The 19,851-nt window shown below is 38.8% G+C and overlaps 1 protein-coding gene across 12 annotated transcripts in view; it reads left to right on the plus strand.

Annotated features, from left to right (window-relative positions):
* The first annotated feature begins 28 nt into the window (after positions 1 to 28).
* Positions 29 to 19,851, plus strand: part of CDK12 (cyclin dependent kinase 12) — a 65,992-nt gene continuing 46,169 nt past the window's right edge. For 5 of the 12 annotated variants that reach the window (XM_058284159.2, XM_012523874.4, XM_058284155.2 and 2 more), the window contains exons 1-3: positions 6,658 to 8,323; positions 12,344 to 13,231; positions 19,041 to 19,217. In XM_058284159.2, the coding sequence (XP_058140142.1) occupies positions 7,275 to 8,323; positions 12,344 to 13,231; positions 19,041 to 19,217 (2,114 nt within the window). In that variant the 5' untranslated portion in view covers positions 6,658 to 7,274. Of the gene's footprint in view, positions 556 to 2,082; positions 2,166 to 6,642; positions 8,324 to 12,343; positions 13,232 to 19,040; positions 19,218 to 19,851 lie in introns of those variants that run through there. The other 7 variants (XM_058284160.2, XM_012523871.4, XM_058284156.2 and 4 more) reach the window with 3 other exon arrangements.

A 19,851-nucleotide genomic window follows, 5' to 3' on the forward strand; every position in this document is an offset into this window, starting at 1 on the left:
ACCAAGCCTTTCCTTTTCTTCAGAGCGTGTCAGAGTTCACGTGGTCTGTCTGCTGTTAAGGTTGCGAACGGGCTGCAGTAGGGTACTTTGGAAAAAACGGCGTTTGTATTTTGGCAATTAAGCAGTTCGCAAATTTAAAAGTCCACCTTTCTTTACTGAAAGAAATGAAAGAGTAGTATCAAAGATAACATTTTACCCGAGATACTAAATGGAAAATTATGTAACTAAAAATATGCTTACGGTTTGTAAAACTGAGTTCGAAGCTAGCCTAACACACTTTATTCTCATTTTCTAACTTTTTTTTTAAATTTCAGAATTGTTTTTTTTAAGACCCAGGAGATTTCAGATTAAGGTAAATTTATGATGCTATTAATTATATGTAGGGACCCATCATGTTCACAGTTGATTTTGTCCTTGTAATCATCGTGAAGACATAAGCATTTAACACTGTAAATCACGAATAATGTGTAGACATACCTCTTGTATTAGTAAATCCTCACAAAGAGAAATTCGGAGTAATGCTGAGTTCATGACGACAAGAACTGAAGACACAAGGTAAACTATAACCGTGCTAGCATTTGGGGGAAAGTTTTTACTACAGTTAAGGTTATTTTTTAAAATGTTCTTTTTCCATATATACGTCTTTTGAAATAATTGATTACCGCTGAAAAGTTAGATTTTTACCTAGTTTGCCACAGAATATTAAGCAGTGAATTTCTACTGGCTCTGTAATCAGACTTTTCCCATGTTTCAAAAGTGCTACTCAGACATCTTCCAAAGCCATCCCAGCTGCGGATACTGCAGTTCAGATGAGAAGGCACAGCAGTGTAAACCAGTATTAACAAATCTTTGGAACTGTCTGGGAACATGTTTATTGCCACAAATATATGACTAATTATGCACCTTGAAAGAGTTCAAATGTTATTTTAAAGCAGGTTTATTGAGATACATTCACGTACCGTACAACCTATTCAAAGTGTACAATCAGTGGCCTTTAGTATAATCACAGTGTTGTGCAATTTTACTTCTTGTCTATTTCTTTTATCCTCATGCCTTTGACTCACCATAGAGTAAGTTTCTTGTGAGCAGAAATTGCTCCATTTTGAAACTCCCACTGCCTAGCTCTGTACCCGCGCCTAATAGGCAAATCTTTTACTGTACTTATAAGGCCTTGCTAGACTCAGCTCTTCTCCTGTATGCCACCTGCCAGCTACACTGACCTCCCACCCCCCCACCCCCGTTGTCTGCTTTCTGTATCCATTCGCTGTGTGATCCTCTGTGTCCGCTTGCATTCTTGTCGGCAGCACCGGAGATCTGTGTCTATTTTTATTGTGTCATCTTACTGCGGTCAGCTCTCTGTATGTGCGCCACCACTCTTGGGCAGGCTGTGCTATTTTCGGGCAGTGCAGTGTTCCTTGAGCGTGAGCTCCTTGTGTGTGGGGCTCCCCTATGCAGGGGACACCCCTGGGTGGCAGGGCACTCCTTGTGCGCATCAGCACTGCACGTGGGCCAGCATACCACACTGTCAGGAGGCCCTGGGTTTGAACCCTAGACCTCCCATCTGGTAGACAGACGCTCTTATCAGTTGAGCCATATCTGCTTCCCCACACTGACCTTTCATTTCCAGAAAATTCCTGCACTATTCCCTCAATGCTGTCTAACAAATCCTTACTAATTGCTTGGAGGACCTCTCCTCCCTCTCTCTTCACTTCATTGAGGCCTTATTAAGATCTTAATTTTAAATATCTTCAAGACTAGAAAAACAAGTCTTCTCTGACTGGATCAAGTACTCTGTTAGGTTATTTCAAACTTCTCTTTAATAGCATTTTCACCATCAAGATGAACTGTGTCAGGATTTTAATGCCTGTCTTCCCTGCTAGCCTGTTAGTTCCGGGGGGGGGGGCTACACTGGGCCTGTTTATTGGCTGCTGCTTTCTCAGTACCTAGCACAGCTCCTGACGTGTCACAGTGTCATTGATGTTTCTGGAATAAATTGATAGGGTTACCCAATAAAATGCAGGATGCAGGATGTCCAGTTAAATTTAAATTTAAGGTAAACAATGAAAACTTTTTTTATTTCAGAAGATACCAGAGGATTGAACCCAGAACTTCATACATGGGAAGCAGGCGCTGAACTACTGAGCTACATCTGCTACCCAATAAGAGTTGGTTTTTCTGTTTATTGTTTTTTGTTATTTTTGTTGTTGTTGTTACAACTTTGAGACATTTTATTATAAAAAGTTGGTAATCATATACATAAGTTAACATAAAATTAAAACTCATCATACATTTACTTCATTTCTTAGCTTGACCTTCTAGTAAATCTTTAACTTCATTGATTTTGGCTGCTGAATAAGGAGGCCCTCCCTTGTCTGGGTGATTTAAGAGCATAATTTGTCAATAAGCAGCTCTTATTTTTCCTTTATTGGCAGTAGGGCTTACCCCTAGTATTAAAGCTGCCTCCCATTTTTTCATTTGAGGTTCAAACCCGCCTCTGTAATAGCCACAACTGAAAGCAGATCTGGGGAGACTTTGAAAAACTTGTTTTTACTTGAGGCTCCATATGTTTCATGGCTTGCAAAACATAATGGCCTGCAAAACCTGCAGCAGCAATGGTCAGTCCAGCTGCTACCACTGTACTGGTCATAACTCAGGCTTGGCTCCCCTGCCTCCAGTGGGAGCGTGGTTCCGAAATGCTGCAGCCACCCACGCTTTTACCAAAAAGCAACGCTCACACCTCCAGCAGCTACCTCCGTTTGTTTATAGGAGGTACTGAGGATTGAACCCAGGACCTCATACATGGGATGCAAGCACTCAACCTCTTGAGCTACATCTGCTCCCCTACAATGAATACTTTTCAGTATAAAAAAGTCTCCCAAATATTACATCAAAAAAACATATGTCTGGCCTCCCTATAATTTTTTTTTTTTAAAGATTTATTTATTTATTTAATTTCCCCCCCTCCCCTGGTTGTCTGTTCTTGGTGTCTATTTGTTGCGTCTTGTTTCTTTGCTTTTGTTTCTTTGTCCGCTTCTGTTGTCGTCAGCGGCACAGGAAGTGTGGGCGGCGCCATTCCTGGGCAGGCTGCTCTTTCTTTTCACACTGGGCGGCTTTTCCTCACGGGCGCACTCCTTGCGCGTGGGGCTCCCCCACGCGGGGGACACCCTTGCGTGGCACGGCACTCCTTGCACGCATCAGCACTGCGCATGGCCAGCTCCACACCGGTCAAGGAGGCCCGGGGTTTGAACCGCGGACCTCCCATATGGTAGACGGACGCCCTAACCACTGGGCCAAAGTCCGTTTCCCCTGGCATCCCTATAATTGATGAAGTACAGAGAGTATTCATCCAAATGAGAATTTTGAAGATCATATTTAGAATGCTGTGTTTTTTCCTCTTGTCAAAGTGCTATTCATTTAACAAGTATCTACGGGAGTTCTGAAATACCTGTTTTAGCATCTGCTAATATAAACATGAAAACAGTGCCCCAGCCCTTGATTGGTTCTGATAATATGGTTGGTCACTATAATCATAGATGCTCAAAAAATCTTAATTAATTATCATACTCAAAATATCAATGTCAGATACATAGCCACACTTCATCCTGTAAACTCTATACAAGTAATAATATCTGTACTAAGTGTAGCTAGGAAATTTTAAACCTTAAAAAGTATGTAAATTTTGTTCATAGAATAGAGTAAGTTATACTTTCTCATCTGAAAGTGCAGATAGAGGACATCAATGAAATATTTGTACTCTATAGGAGAGTCATGTCATTGAACAAGAAAAGCATTTAAGGGTGCAATGTTCATAAATATGGCAATAAGCAAATTTTAATCAGAAATTACTAAGTTTTTAGGAAGACTCTAAAGGACACTTTAAGCCTAAAATCTAAACTAATAGATTGGCTTATGAAGAAAAAAATCTATTGTTAAATATTTCCTTTTATGTACAGCCTACAGGGAAGCTTTCTGACCTGCTTTGGGTGATTTAAAGGGCAAGTATCTGACTGATCACCTTGGAGTTCACAGAACTACCTTTACTCCCTGCCGTAGGAGGTTATACAAATAAAGCAGATCACACAGTCCTGGATTTCCTGAGTTCAAAGTTTTTCCTGTAAAGTGAAGTAACCCTTATTTTACAGAAGTGCCATTCTCACAAGTTATTAGGCAAACCCCTGAAGGTTACAGTAGATTTTGCATCTAAAATTTTGGACACAACCTGAGATTTCTTGGAATAAAATTTTATCCACCAAAAGGAAGAGTAGTACAGTAGAAAAAAACAAGACTATGGCCCAGGATTAAGGAGAATCCTGTCCCTGCTCCTGGCATTTCCTATATTTAGTGTAAACCTGGTCAAATCTGATTCTTTCTGAGTCTCAGTTCAGACATTTATTAGATGGATATGATAATACCTATCCTGGCCATCTCACCATGTTGTTTATTTATTCAATTGATAATTATTGACAAGCTTAAAAGAATTATGCGGACATGGAAGTATTATGTGCTCAAGAAGCATTATGTATACAACATACTCCATGTTTAGAAAATACATAGATGGAGGTAGGTGGATAGATAGATTAATATGACAAATGTGGCAAAATGTTAAAATTGGTGGATCTTTTAATGGGGATATGTTGTTGTTCTTTGGGTTTTGTTTATTTTTGCAACTGTCTCATAAGTTTGAAATTGTTTCAAAATTAAAAGCTTAAGGGAAAAAAGTTCTGTGGAATATTGAAAAGTACTATAGAAATGTAGCATATAAATATTCAAAGATTGGATTTCTTATTTCATTCATTTATAGGTCGTCTCTAGCTATCTTTAGGAGGTAACTGACTGATAATTAGGAATGTTTCTGTTGTTTAATCTTAGTGATTGTATTCGGCCAGATTTTAGATGGCATGTAAGCATAATGCCTTCTGCTATCTCCATTTTCCCCAGGTGCATCCTAGTCAAAAACTTGACATCTTTTAAATAAAATTTTAAAAATTTTAAAAAATGGGGTAAATTTTGCTGAACTCCTGCCAAGCGCCTTAGTAAGGTAGGCCAATCCTTCCTCAGCCCATTATACTTCATATGCTCTGCCACCCTGCCATACATACGGTAGGGACCTGTACATCCATGGCCTCCAGCAGCCTTAATAGCACTAATTTTACTTCTATTCAAGATTAAAATGTTGTGAAAAACTTTGGTCTCTTGAATTTATAGCTAAATTTATGGGCTTTTTTTAGTACCCATCTGATCAAAATCAAGAACATTTTCAAGGAGTGATTTTGAGAACAGATTCTTTTGCCTTTATGCAGAATTTTTTCTTGTCCTTAATTTACTGGCTGATCTTCCTATCTTTCCCTATAGAAATCCTATCTACTCCTCCTGGCCCAACTCAAACCCCTCTGTTATTATAAAGCTTTCTCAGCACTCCTAATCTCCTCCCAAGGCTCCCTCATGTTCTGTATCACTTAGGGCATTTATCACTTTATATTTTGTGGTAAGAATATATTATCTATATTCTATTCAAGGGTCCTATCGTTGTGGGCACTATATCCATAGAGGAGGGCCTTAAAGTCTCACAAATAATTTGTTGAAGAAAAAAAATAAGCCTGGGCAAGTCACTTAACTTCTCTGTGCCTTAGTCACCTTATTCATTTCAGAGAGTTGTAAAGATGGAATGAATTGTGTGTGAAGAAGTTTTGAAAAGTACAAAATGAAGGGCCAGTGTAAGATAAAATTTTTCTTTTTCATGAATACTATGCTTTTCTTGTTTGTAATTATAATCTGTGATGATGAGAAGCTAAATCATCCCAGAAGAGACATGGGACGATTCCAAGAGGGAATGAACTTTTAGGTTCTGGGGTTTAAAGCAGAGCGGTAGTAGCCACACTAGGAATGAACTTGTGATTTAGTGTTGGACAGACAGGAGTTTGAATTTCCCCTGCAACATTTCTGATCTCGGGTTTCCCTCTGTAAAATTGGGCCTAATATATCGTGTTTTGCAGAGAGGTTGTGAGAATTAGAGATAATGTATATAATATGCCTAGCTTATAGTATAATGCTATGTAAGTGGAAAGTATAGCTTTTCCACTGAGGGACTGGTGTTGAATGTCCCATTATCCCTTGGTGTGTTAATCTTCTCATTATGGAAGCTAAACTAGTTGATACAAAGTATGCTAAGAATATGCTAAAATTAGTTTGTGCCAGGGCTTCGGAGTATTTGCCCGATGAGTTATCGAAAAAGTTTGTTTTTTTTTTTTGAGGTACTGGGGGCGATTGAACCCGGGACCTCCTATGTGGGCAGCCTGTGCTCAACCACTGAGCCACATAGGCTTGCCTGAGTTGGTGGGGTATGTTTTGCTCGTTGTGTTTTTTCTAGGAGGCACGGGGAACTGAACCCGGACCTCCCATGTGGGAAGCAGGCGCTCAGCTGCTTGATCCACATCCACCCCTATCAATAAAGTTTTGATTTTTTAAAAAAATTCTGCTAGTTCCGCTTCTTTAGAGCTTTGCGCAAATGGCAAGTGTGGGGAAGGGGAAGCTTATCGCGAGAGTCTGACAGAACGAGTTTCCGGCTTGGATCTGCTCTCGCGTGGTTTTGAGAAAGCAGGGAAGAGAGGAGAAAGGAAAACGCGAAATATCGCGATGTTCTGCAAGACTCTCGCGCTATTTCGAGGGATTGCCCCCTCCCCCTCTTAGTGCCGTTTCGGTTTAACCTAGTGTGTGACTGAGTCTGTGTGAGGGAGCGAGTGAGTGTGTGAGGCTTTGAGGTGAGGCGGAGGCAAGGAAAGGGGCTCCCTTCAGGAGCAGGGACAAAGGGGGTGTAAGGCACCTAGGCCGCGGGGCCCCGGCGACAGGAAGCCGCCTCGAGCCGGGCTACCGGGTAGCGGAAGGGCCCGCGCAGTCTTCACAGGGCCCCAGAGCCGCAGTCGGCCCCACACCCCTGGGCCGTCGGCTTTCTACTACTTCGACCTCCCCGGCGCCCGGCCCTGAGGGTTGGCTCGGCGTGGGGAGGAGGAGAAACAGACTTGAGCAGCAGCCCCTGGTCTCGTAACTCCACTGCTAAGGAACTCTCATTTCTCCCTTCGCTCCTTCACCCCCCACTCCATGTAGGAGGGTGCTGAGGCCTCGGGAGGGAGGAGGAGCTAGGGCTACCGTCCCTTCCCTCCCCACCCCCCTTTTGCGGAGTTTTGGTGGGTGTGGGCTTGGGGTTGGGGGGGAGGGTGGGGGTTACTTTTTGGAGTGCTGGGGAACTTTCTCCCCTTCTTGAGGCCAGGGGAAAGGGAATGCCCAATTCAGAGAGACATGGGGGCAAGAAGGACGGGGGCGGAGGAGCTTCTGGAACTTTGCAGCCGTCATCGGGAGGTGGCAGCTCTAACAGCAGAGAGCGTCACCGCTTGGTGTCGAAGCACAAGCGGCACAAGTCCAAACACTCCAAAGACATGGGGTTGGTGACCCCCGAAGCAGCACCCTTGGGGACAATTATCAAACCTTTGGTGGAGTATGATGATATCAGCTCTGATTCAGACACCTTCTCAGATGACATGGCCTTCAAACTAGACAGAAGAGAGAATGATGAGCGCCGTGGAACTGACCGGAGTGACCGCCTCCACAAACATCGTCACCACCAGCACAGACGTTCCCGGGACTTACTAAAAACTAAACAGACAGAGAAAGAAAAAAACCAGGAAGTCTCCAGCAAGTCGGGATCGATGAAGGACCGGATATCAGGAAGTTCAAAGCGTTCAAATGAGGAGAATGATGACTATGGGAAGACACAGCTATCCAAAAGCAGCAGCAACAAGGAATCCAGGTCGTCCAAACTCCATAAAGAAAAGGCACGGAAAGAACGTGAGTTGAAGTCTGGACACAAAGACCGGAGTAAAAGTCATCGGAAAAGGGAAACACCCAAAAGTTATAAAACAGTGGACAGCCCAAAACGGAGATCCAGGAGTCCCCACCGGAAATGGTCTGACAGCCCCAAGCAAGATGATAGCCCCTCGGGAGCTTCCTATGGCCAAGATTACGACCTTAGTCCCCCAAGATCTCACACTTCCAGCAATTACGACTCCTACAAGAAGAGCCCTGGAAGTACCTCAAGAAGGCAGTCAGTCAGCCCTCCTTACAAGGAGCCTTCAGCCTACCAGTCCAGCACGCGCTCCCCCAGTCCCTACAGTAGACGGCAGAGGTCTGTCAGTCCCTATAGCCGGCGACGCTCGTCCAGCTATGAAAGGAGTGGCTCCTACAGTGGAAGGTCACCCAGTCCCTATGGTCGCAGGCGGTCCAGCAGCCCTTTCCTGAGCAAGCGGTCTCTGAGTCGCAGTCCACTCCCCAGGTGAGTTCTTTTTCTAATGGCCCTTTCTGACTTAGGGTGGGTAATGAGAAACTGGGAAACAGGCTAGCTCCGGTGTTCTAGCCATCATTGATCGCAGCACCTTGCTAGGCATTCAAGTGTGTGAATCCATTCTCGGCTTAACCCATAACTCAGGAAGTGAAGCTTAAAAGTGCCAAAGGTAGGTACTGCCAGTGAAGGGATCTTCAGTTGCAAGGCCTCTGCTTTTGGAGTGCACAGAGCTGACACTGGTTGCCAGAGTTTGGCCAACTATTTCTTTTGCTTTGTCTTACTATTATTTTTAAATGTTACCTGACTGGAGATTTAGGAAATTAGAAATTTTTGTTGGCATTTTCTCGATGCCATTTGCCATATCGTATATGCTGTCTTCTGAGTCCCTAAATCTCTTAAGTTCATTCATTTCCAAAATGACTGTGTTATTAAACTTACAGAAGCCTCCCTTCTTTTAACTGATTTTTCTGGTGGAAATTCAGCTGACTGGTTTTTTTCCTTTTGATGGTATAGCTTAGTGGAAATAGGTCCCAAGGACAATTTGGTTTTTACAGAATCACCCTTGACCTACCTTGTAACCACTGTCAATTTTCAACATCTTTCTCCTAAAGAAAGGTACTAATTCCTTCAAAGTGATAAGTCTTGTGAGAAAGGCATGTTAGTTTGAAATGTTGGAGTGAATTATCTGTGGAAGATTTTTCTTGTTCCTAAGTGGAACTCAGCTAGAGGACTCACCTCTGTTCATGAAAGCAAAACATGGGCTTTGGAGTTAGACCTGAGGGGAATCCTAATATTGCTTTATGACCTTTGGCAAATGATTGAATTTCTTTATGTCTGAGTTTCTTTGTGTGTAAAATAGGAATAAAAACTACTTACCTAGGATTGTTGTGAGGATTAAGTTCGTTAGTAAATATGAAGTGCTTGGCACGGTGCCTTGTATACATCTATGAGTTAAGATAACATTGTTGAACGTAGTAGGAAAAAAATCTTTCATGTATGTCAGTATGCATAATTTCTGCTGACATAAATTTATGATTACTCAAACTAGTTTGAATTTATCAAGCTGCAAGGTTTCTAGCTGTCTAGCTCTGAAGTTCCTTATTCTTTTCGTCCCCCTTTTATTACCCAAAGGAAAAAAAAAAATTCAAGCACAGAAAAAGTTGTGCAGTGAAAACCATATGTGTTCTACCTAGATTCTATAATATTTACTGTGTATTTTATCACGTCTCTCCATCTCTCCATTCATTGTCCATTGTATGCTTTGTGTTGTGGATTCATCTCAAAGTTAGTTGCAGACATCAGTATCTTCAAACAATTTAGCATATCTACTATTAGAGTTCATTTTTGTTTTTTCTTTTTGAGAGGTGAGGGATAAAATTTTTATACAGTGAAATGCTTAAATCTTAAGTTACCAATTGTAAAGTTGCTTAGTTTTTTAAAGCAGCCTGAGATTATTCTCTTTTTTTTTCCTTGAGAGAGTAGGTTCATTAAGGCTGTTCTGAGAATTCTTAACTGTTATGAAGTTTGGGAAGTACATTAAAGTACAGTGTACAGAAGTACCTTGACAAGTTTCAGGAAAAACTATTTCTTTGGAATGACTGCTTTTGGATTCTTAAAGAAAATTGCGCATCTCAAGTTCTTCCTCTACTCACTTAATTGTAACTACTGCAGTACTGGTAAAAATGAAGGAAGAGAAAATTAGAGATGCACCATGGTAGTGCAGGTACAGATACAAACCTGTAATATTCCTAGAACCATGGACACTTTTTAGTTGACTTAAATTGAGCACTGTATGATTGTATGTATACAGTACATATTTTTCCAGTTTGTTGGAATTCCAAACAGTAAGTACGAAAGAGTCCAGTTAAACTCATCAGAGGAACATACAGATCCCCCTTCAATGGTTTTTTCTGTGGGGGTTTTTTCCCTTGGGAGACACAGTCAAAATGAAATAAGCAACACCTTTTAAAAGAGTAGCCTTTGACAGAAACGAAATATGTTTCTGCTTCCATCAAAGAAGTAGAGATTAATAGTAAAATTTCATTTCATATAGTCAAACCTAACTTAATTCAGGGAAGGAAATGCATTTGTTTCTGAAGATAAATGTTTTATTTTTGCTTCGGCTTACCTATTTGTACGTCCCCCCCCCCCCCCCCCCCCGTTTGTCTTGAGGAATGGATCTAGAACTCAAATATAGCATTCGTATGACTAAAATGCCATAATTTTGTGACCATTCAAATGTCCTAATAATGGTAGACTTGTGTTCAAAAGTCGAAGGGTTTGTAGCAGTTTTCTAGGAAGGTTTTGTTTGGTTTTGCTGAAAAACTAAAGAAACAATGGTTTGTAGTGCATGATCTCTAGAATTCTTTCATGTTTGGGGCTTTAGAAGTTTTCCCTAGAATACGGATGTTGTTTTGTCTCAGCTATAATAATTCAAGCAGAGAAAATGTTTTATTTCAGCCAAATATTTACAAAAGGAATATTTATTTTCTTAACAGTATCTACTTTATTTGGTAAATCCATTTCTACATTTAATGCTTTATGTCCTCATGTTTGTATATGTTTTGGTTTTTGTTTGTTCCTTTGAGTGCTTTTAATTCCAATAATGAAATTGTATTTTAACTACCAATTTTTTGGCTCAAACTTCCAAAAAGCAGTATAGGAAAAAGAAAACCGTGGCTGCCGTCTTGTAAGTTGTTTCTCATACACATATGTGCTGTTTGTTTTGAAACATTTTGCTTCAAGTTAGTCTTACCAATGCCCAAAGATAAAGGTAGCTATTGATGATCCAGCATGGGAACAATTTGTTCTGACTACTGGGCAAATTATGTTTTGTCCAATCACACTTTTAGTGCCTTCCCCCCACCCCCCTCATATTGAGGCTTGTGCAGGTTAGGCTTTAGTATAAAGCAAAAAGCAGTGATGAGAGGTCATTTCAATTTAATCTGCCTCATAGGTTCCCAGATTGTATTTCCCAGTCCTCCTTTATGAAGAAAATAAATTGAAAATGCAGTACCTGGTTTTATGAATTCCTAAAAAGTTGTTTGGAAATAATTTTATATTTACATTAAAAGTACCAGAAGACATCATATTTTTTAGAACGTTTAGTAAATTATATTGTTAAAATAATTTCCCGTATATATCTATTTTGTAAATCCTAACTCTTAACATGTTGGGGATTTGTTTCTTGTAGGTACAGCTTTATTATAAACTGACAAAACAGGGAATAAAATCCTGGGATCTGCAAATTAAATAGCCCACTAATTAAAATGTTCAGGTTTTGGTGTAGCATATTAATTGCTTTTACTTTCCTGGTATATTCTTCTTTAATACGTGGTATTTTGCTTTATCATGTTTTTACTTTGTTGAAGATTAGAACCAAAATCTAAAAAGTAATCATTTATATACTTACTATGGCTATTTCTTTGCCAAAGTGAGAAAAAATACTAATCTTACTTTCTTGAGATGGCTAAGTAGTGAATGATTTTTTTATGTTAATAAGATTCAAATATGTTGTCATGCAGAATTTAGTTCCTGTTAAGCTAATCTACTTTTTAGTTGACTCTTTGTTTTAGAACAGTTTTAGATTTACAGAAAAATTACAATGATAGTACAGAACGTTCCCATATATCCTCGTACCCAGGATCCCTATTAACATCTTACATTAGCACAGTTGTTTGATAGAATTAATGGACCAGTATTAATACATTGTTTAATTAAAATCTATAATTTATTCAAATTTACCTTAGTTTGTACATAATGTCTATTTTCTATTCCAGGATCCTCTCCAAGGGATACCATAGTACATTTAGTCATCATTTCTCCTTAGGCTCCTCTTCTGAACTGTCTTAGACTTTCCTTGCTTTGATGGCATCTATCTATCTTTGAGATTGATAAATTACTCTGTTTATTATTATTATCATTACAGTTCTCCATACTGTGTTTTGCTGATTTATTTTCCTCTACAAATTTCTGTAGTCTTCATTTTAAACTGCATTTTTCATTTTCCAGTAGGAAATCCATGAAGTCCAGAAGTAGAAGTCCTGCATATTCAAGACACTCATCTTCTCATAGTAAAAAGAAAAGATCCGGGTCACGCAGTCGGCATTCCAGTATCTCACCTGTCAGGCTTCCATTGAACTCCAGCCTGGGAGCTGAACTCAGTAGGAAAAAGAAGGAAAGAGCAGCTGCTGCTGCTGCAGCAAAAGTGGATGGAAAGGAATCCAAGGGTTCACCTATATTTTTGCCTAGAAAAGAGAACAGTTCAGTAGATGCTAAGGATTCAGGCTTGGAGTCTAAAAAGTTATCCAGAGTTGTAAAATTGGAAAAATCTGCTACAGATACTGAACTGTTGAACGTGACACATCTAAACACAGAGGTCAAAAATTCTTTAGATACAGGGAAAGTAAAGTTGGATGAGAACTCTGAGAAGCATCCTGTTCTTAAAGATTTGAAAGCACAGGGAACAAAAGACTCCAGACCCCTAGCATTGAAAGAGGAGATTGTTACTCCAAAGGAGACAGAGACATCAGAAAAGAAAACCCCTCCACCTCTCCCCACAATTACTTCCCCACCACCCCCTTTACCAACTACTACCCCTCCACCTCAGGTACCCCCTTTGCCACCTTTGCCTCCACTACCAGCAATTCCACAGCAGCCACCTCTGCCTCCTCCCCAACCAGCATTTAGTCAGGTTCTTGCTTCCAGTACTTCAACTTTGCCCTCTTCTACTCATCCAAGGACATCTACTCTGTCCTCCCTAGCAAATTCTCAGCCCCCTGTACAGGTTTCTGTGAAGACTCAAGTATCTGTAACAACTGCTATTCCACACCTGAAAACTTCAACGTTGCCTCCTCTCCCCTTCCCACCTTTGTTACCGGGAGATGATGAAATGGATAGGTAAGTCCCATATTTAACATGAAAAAAATTCACCCTCTTGATCTAAAAACACTGTATTTTTTTAGCTCAAACTCTGTCAAAACTTTAATGCATGGCTAGTTGGAATACTTAGAGAGAATACCTTTGCTGTTAGGTGTTTCAGTGGAAAAGTCCACATTTATTATGGCTGTTATTAGGAAAGAATGAATTATGATTTGAGTCTAGTTACCTCATTTACTCCTAATTTTATTCATGGATAAGGCTAACAGTGATTCAGGCTTTAAAGAGGAATAATGTTTTTCCCCTAAATTTTTATTTTGGAAATTTTAATACCTACAGAAAAATTGAAAGAATAATACAGTTAAAACTCATATATTCTTTGCTTAGATTCACCACTTAATTTTTGCCACATTTGCTGTAGTTGCAGATATTGTGACACTTCCTCCTAAATACTTCAGCATGTCTCTAAGAATATAGAACATTTTCCTGTATAACCACAATACGCCTTCATCACCCTAAAAAAGTTAACTTTGATTTAATAATATCAGTAGTTGTATTAATATCTTAGTATCAATAGTAACTGTTGAATAAATACCCCTAGTGGTCCCCCAAATGTCTTTGATAGTTGGGGTTTTTCCCTCCATCCAGAGTCCAAACCAAGTTTATTATATATAAGACTGCTGTTTTTAAAAATTGAATTATCGTGTAGGAAGCAAGAGAACAATATGTAAAATCTTTGCTTATTAGAGTGTAAATCACAATGGGATGATGAGAAGAGCTCTAATTTTAATGAGTCCTCTGAGTATTAAGAGGTAAAAGGATTATGAAGCATGAATCTGATTCATTAGGAAATGTATTTATTTTAATATTTTGGCACAACTAGCTAGGCAGGTATCATGAAACTATGCATTAGAAATGGCATATGCCATGGCAGTGGCAGTCTTGTGTTACTGTTTCTTCTACTGAGGTCCTGTCCTCTTGTTCTCTAGATGAGTTGAATTTATTTGCAACAAACTAAGTATCCCTAGACTTGTATCCCAGACCAATTCCTAATTCTCCATTACTTTCCAGTAACTTGGTTGATGATAGAGTTCAGCCTTTTAGTCTACATAGTCTTCCAGACTCCCCTCTGCCCCTTTAAAGAAGATGCAACTGTAGTTAATAGAAGAAAAAAAAAGATGGATATATACATATTATAAAAAGGGAATGTCTGTATTCGTATTCTTAATGGTAAATCTGATTTTAAAGAAAAATTCCACATGCTTTTTCTAATTTTCATAGGTATTTATGAATTTTGCCACATCCTGATAACTGCAAAGGAGAATAGAACCTGTAATATATGTAGAAAAATGTATACTTTTCATAGATGAAAGCTGCGTATTTTATCATTTTTGTTAGAAAAGGAAACTGTCAGCTGAGCATTTATCCAAAGGGACCCTTGCCTGTTTTCTGTCCTTAAGAACCGTGTTTAAATATTAGTTTATGTAGTTGCTAGAACAATATCAATGTGGCTAAGAAGCTTGATTTTGAAATGTTGTTTATTTGGCAAGCCAAGCCTACAAATAGGTACCTACCTTGTGTCAGTGTAGATTGCAAATTCCTAGAGTTGTAATGTGTTAGAAGACACATATTTCAGATTGGGAGTGAAAGGTAAAGTAAGACCATTCAATGTTTATTTGAGTATGTATGGCTTTCTTTGAGTATGTGTGGCTATTTTTAAGAAAGTGTGTGAGAAAATGAAGTGAGCAGGATTGTTTTTGTTATATCAATTCTGATTCCAAAATTATAAGTAATTATTTCCTATTCCAGTGTACCTATTTTTAAATGTATGACCATTTAATATCAGTTGATTATTAACTGCTACCTTGTTTTCTGCATATATTTTAGGAAATATATTAAAGATAGAAAAATGGAAATGATTTTTTCCATTATCAATTTAATTTTTCAGTATGTATGAAATTTAAATTCAAGAAGTTTTTTGGTTTTGTCTTTAAAATTTGGAGGGGGGCGTAATTCTGTTCATGTACTAGATGCTCCTAACTTTTACATAATTTTAAATAGTTTTATGTAGGAAAACTTGGAAAAATCTGCTCCAAAAATCTGAAAGTTGCATAGGAACTTTTGTCTTCTCACTTGAATCTGCAGCAGCTTGAATGTTGAGAATGTCACTTACACATCTTTGTATTGTTTACAGTATCTTAAATGTACAAGACAATGTAATTAATAAATATTGGCTATTTGAATGAGTAGATAAAACTGCTGAAAGAGCCAAGGTCAGGGCTTATGTGAAACGGCACTAGGCATGTAGTTAAGAATCTGTTGGCCCTTGAAAGATGTAAAGCTGTATTAGAGGATTTGTCCTCTCTTACTTTAGTTTTGGGAAAAGAATGAAAATTTTCTTTCAAACCTTTATTTTGGGGCAGGAATTTATTAAATTAGATAGCACATGGAGTAGTGAATTTAACTCATGACACCACAAAAATCTTTCTGATTTATGATCTACACTTAGTAGTAGTACATTTTTCTTGAGCATAGCTATTCATGGGCATCTCCCTCTTAATCTACTTTCTTTAGAAATTTCAGTTAACCACATAGAGTTTTTCCTCTTCTCTTTTTTCTTCTCCCCCCTTTTTTTGAGTAGCTTGAAATATTTGGAGTTAACCTATGTTCGACCTTATCCTTTTTTTTTTTTTTTTTTTGAGCTACCGGGGCCAGGGATTGAACCCAAAAACTCTTATGTTGGAAGCCAGCACTCAACCAGTACTGAGTCACATCAGCTCTCCCAAGTTGGTTTTTTTGTTTGTTTATGTTTTTAGGAGACACCAGGAACCAAACCTGGGACCTCCCATATGGGAACCAGGTGCTCAACTGCTTGAGCCACACCTGTTCCCTCTACATTATTCTTGAAGACTGTATTTTTAAAATTGCTGAGTTCTGTATAGAAAAGAAAGGGATCTATGTGAGCATTCCAGTTTGATTTAGGATTTGGCTGGTAGAATTTTTGGTTCCCATTTTTTACATGCTTACCTCAAATTTTTAATACGAGTTGTAAATATAAATTAACTCACTTTTTAAACTACCTGCTTTAAGGTGAAAGGAATAGTTAAAGTAGTTTATGCTGTTAAAACTTGAAAATTATCTATTGGAAAATTAAATTACTTTTTAAATAGTTCAAATGTAAATTCCAGATTATTTTTTTATTAAAAATAAAGTCTTCTTATTAGAGATATTTATGTTGAACCTGCAGATTAAGCCTCATTATCATGAATTCCAGGAGATTTAAAATTTGGACAGTCCTAGAGCTTGCTGTTTTTTGTTTTAATTATCAGACACAAGTGTTATGCAGTCCACTCACCATATGTGAATCTGACATCAGGTATAAATAGGTGAGAAGCGGATGTGGCTCAACTGATAGAGCGTCCATCTACCATATGGAGGGTCCAGGGTTCGATCCCCAGGGCCTCCTGACCTGTGTAGTAAGCTGGCCCACTTGCAGTGCCGGGGTGACCCACACGCAAGGAATGTGCCCCGTAAGGAGAGCCACCCCACGTGAAAAAAGCACAGCTCACCCAGGAGTGGCACCGAACATACGGAGAGCTGGCACAACAATAAAGAGATGCAGTTCCCATTGCTGCCGGATAATGCAAGCGGACGCAGAAAAGAGCAGACAACGGGGGGTGCCGGGGAGGAAGGAAGGGGAGAGAAATAAATCTTTTAAAAAAAGTTATAAATAGGAAACCATGAAGTAACTGATACTGATATGGTACATCAGTACTTCCTGGTGCTGAATCCTTAAGTAAGGACTTTGACTACAGTATCTGTTTCTCTACATTAGACCCTCTGCATCCACCATATGCTCTTGGAATTTTATAGAGCTATATTTTACTGAGTATACTATAATAAAAGATAAAGACCATATTGTTAAGCATTGCGTCTTTATGGACCATCATTATTTCAAGGTTTTTGGTACAGTGAAATTTGTTAAAACAGGATTTGATCTTTATTCAAATTGTGTACCCTGAACTGTTAGTACATATCCTACCAATCATTCATATTTCTTGAAATAAATGTGCTGAAAATGTAATTTTTCAGACACAATGTACATTTTTTTCCCTGCAAACTTTTATAAGACGCCGTAACATAAATCTTGAAGAAAACAAAACTTAAATATAAAATATAGACTGAATTTACTTGAAATGGTGGCGAGATGGGGAGCCAGTATAGCTCAAGTGGTTGAGCACCGGCATACCACATACAAGGTCCCGGGTTCAATCCCCAGCCCCAGGACCTAAAACAATAAAAAAATTTAAAAAATGGTGGTGGGTCAATTCAAATATTTCACTTGTTCTTGTTTGTCTAAGTGAAATAGAACCAAGAGAAATCTCTTTCTGGATCATGAGGAAAAGAATTTTCTGACATTAGTAGTTGAGAAATTATGAATTTTTCTTCCCTGAAAGTCATGAAAATTGGGGAAACTTTTTTTTTTTTTCAAATCTGTATTGCATTCTGGCTCGAGTTTTCTGGTAATGGGCTTTGTTCAGGGCAGAAAAACCTTAGTGCAAATAATGTATTTTCATCTCTACCAATAACTCAACGAAAACTTTCGGATGTTCATTTTCACTGCATTGTCTTCTCCAGGCTGATGTACAAATTAGCATAGAATTCTCTTGTACTGTCTGGTTTAAACGAGGGGATCAAAATGATGAAAATTTGTAGGAAATAGTAGCTCTCTGAATAAACATTCTTTCTTTGGAGTAGAAATAGAATTTCACACACAAAGGCAGCAACACACTTTAAAAAGATGTGCTGCAAGGGTTTATACCTATGGAAGTATTCATACAAAAAATATCGTTTTTGTAATGACCTCTCAGGAAAGTGGAGGAGGAATTTAAAAAATGGTGAGGATTCTCAGATCTTTTTCAACCTATAATACTATGAAGCAATAGAAAAGAATTATTATCTAGCATAGTTTTATTTATAGGCACAAATAAGTATGTTGCCCTACGGATTTGTATCTTTTCTGCAGATGTACACAGCACAATCCTTCCTTTACTCCTAAATAAATTGAGATGGTTAAAAAGTTGAGTCTGAAAACTGGTATTTTTCAATCTATTCCAGGAAAGCTCTTTTTTTTCCCTCTCACGGACTATTATAATTTACTGATTATCTTGAGAGGCCTGCTACGTGCCTTCATGTTTCTGAGATTGTTGCTTGAACTCTTTACCCCTAGAATTTAGTTGAGCGTTATTTTGGCTGGTCAGAGATGTTTGCCTTCTGTTTCCAGACTAATAGGATGTCAGTATGTTTTTCATTATATTGATTTACAGCTTAACTGTGTTTCTTACAAAACACTAAAATACCATTTCATTTTTCCAAGTTCTCTTAGAAATTTTGGTAATAGTAGTACTGTTAAATTGTTGAGCCCTCATTCATTCTTTAAATCTTTGCTGGTTAAAATACAGAGTAGAGATGGTGAACTTCTTGAGATGCAGTGATATTTTGTGAATTTAATATGATTACTTCCTGCATTTATTTCATCTAAGTGAAAATCCAAGTAGACTTTAGAAGGACACTAAAGGAAGTTTGATACTAGACCTACAAGTAATATCTCAAATTTTTTGTTTTTCCTTTAATATGTTATAGATATTTTTGCAAAATCCAAGGATCTTTAGCTGTGATAAACTCCATTTCCTTATGTTATATTGCATGTTTTTTCCTTAAAAATCTTTATAATCTTTTAGTAGTCATACTTTATAATCTTCATTGAAAAGTTTTATTTGCATATCCTTTAAATAATTGTGATATTTTTCTTCTCCCTTCTATTGTTTAGTCCAAAAGAAATACTTCCTTCAAAACCTGTAAAGAGAGAGAAGGAACAGAAGACACGTCACTTACTTACAGACCTTCCTCTTCCTCCAGAGCTCCCTGGTGGGGATCCATCTCCCCCAGACTCTCCAGAACCAAAGGCAATCACACCACCTCAGCAACCACATAAAAAGAGACCAAAGTGAGTCTTTGGAGGGGCTTACCCTTAATTATAGCTTTTCTTCCTTACCTTTTGACCTGTGTTTCAGTTTTATTCCACAGCCCATGCTGGTAAAATCATAAACGTTTGGTCTTCATTTTTTTTTTTTTTTAAGATTTATTTTTTATTTATTTCCCCCCACCCCCCAGTTGTCTGCTCTCTGTGTCCATTTGCTGTATGTTCTGTGACCGCTTCTATCCTTATCAGCGGCACTGGGAATCTGTGTTTCGTTTTGTTGTGTCATCTTGTTGTGTCAGCTCTCCAGTGTGTGGCCCCATTCTTGGGCAGGCTGCACTTTCTTTGGCGCTGGGCAACTCTCCTTACAGGGCACACTCCTTGCGCGTGGGGCTCCCCTTTACAGGGGACACCCTTACATGCAGGGCACTCCTTGTGCACATCAGCACTGCTCATGGGCCAGCTCCACACGGATCAAGGAGGCCCTGGATTTGAACCGCAGATCTCCCATGTGGTAGGAGGATGCCCTATCCATTGGACCAAGTCCACTTCCCAACGTTTAGTCTTTAAATAATTTTTTTCTTTTATCTAGTAGTTAGAAGGCTTTCTAGGAGATTTGTTCATCTGTGTTTTTAGACGTGTAATTACTAAATTCACATAT

The sequence above is a fragment of the Dasypus novemcinctus genome, chromosome 21 (genome assembly GCF_030445035.2).
Source record: "Dasypus novemcinctus isolate mDasNov1 chromosome 21, mDasNov1.1.hap2, whole genome shotgun sequence".
Taxonomy (NCBI): Eukaryota; Metazoa; Chordata; class Mammalia; order Cingulata; family Dasypodidae; genus Dasypus; species Dasypus novemcinctus.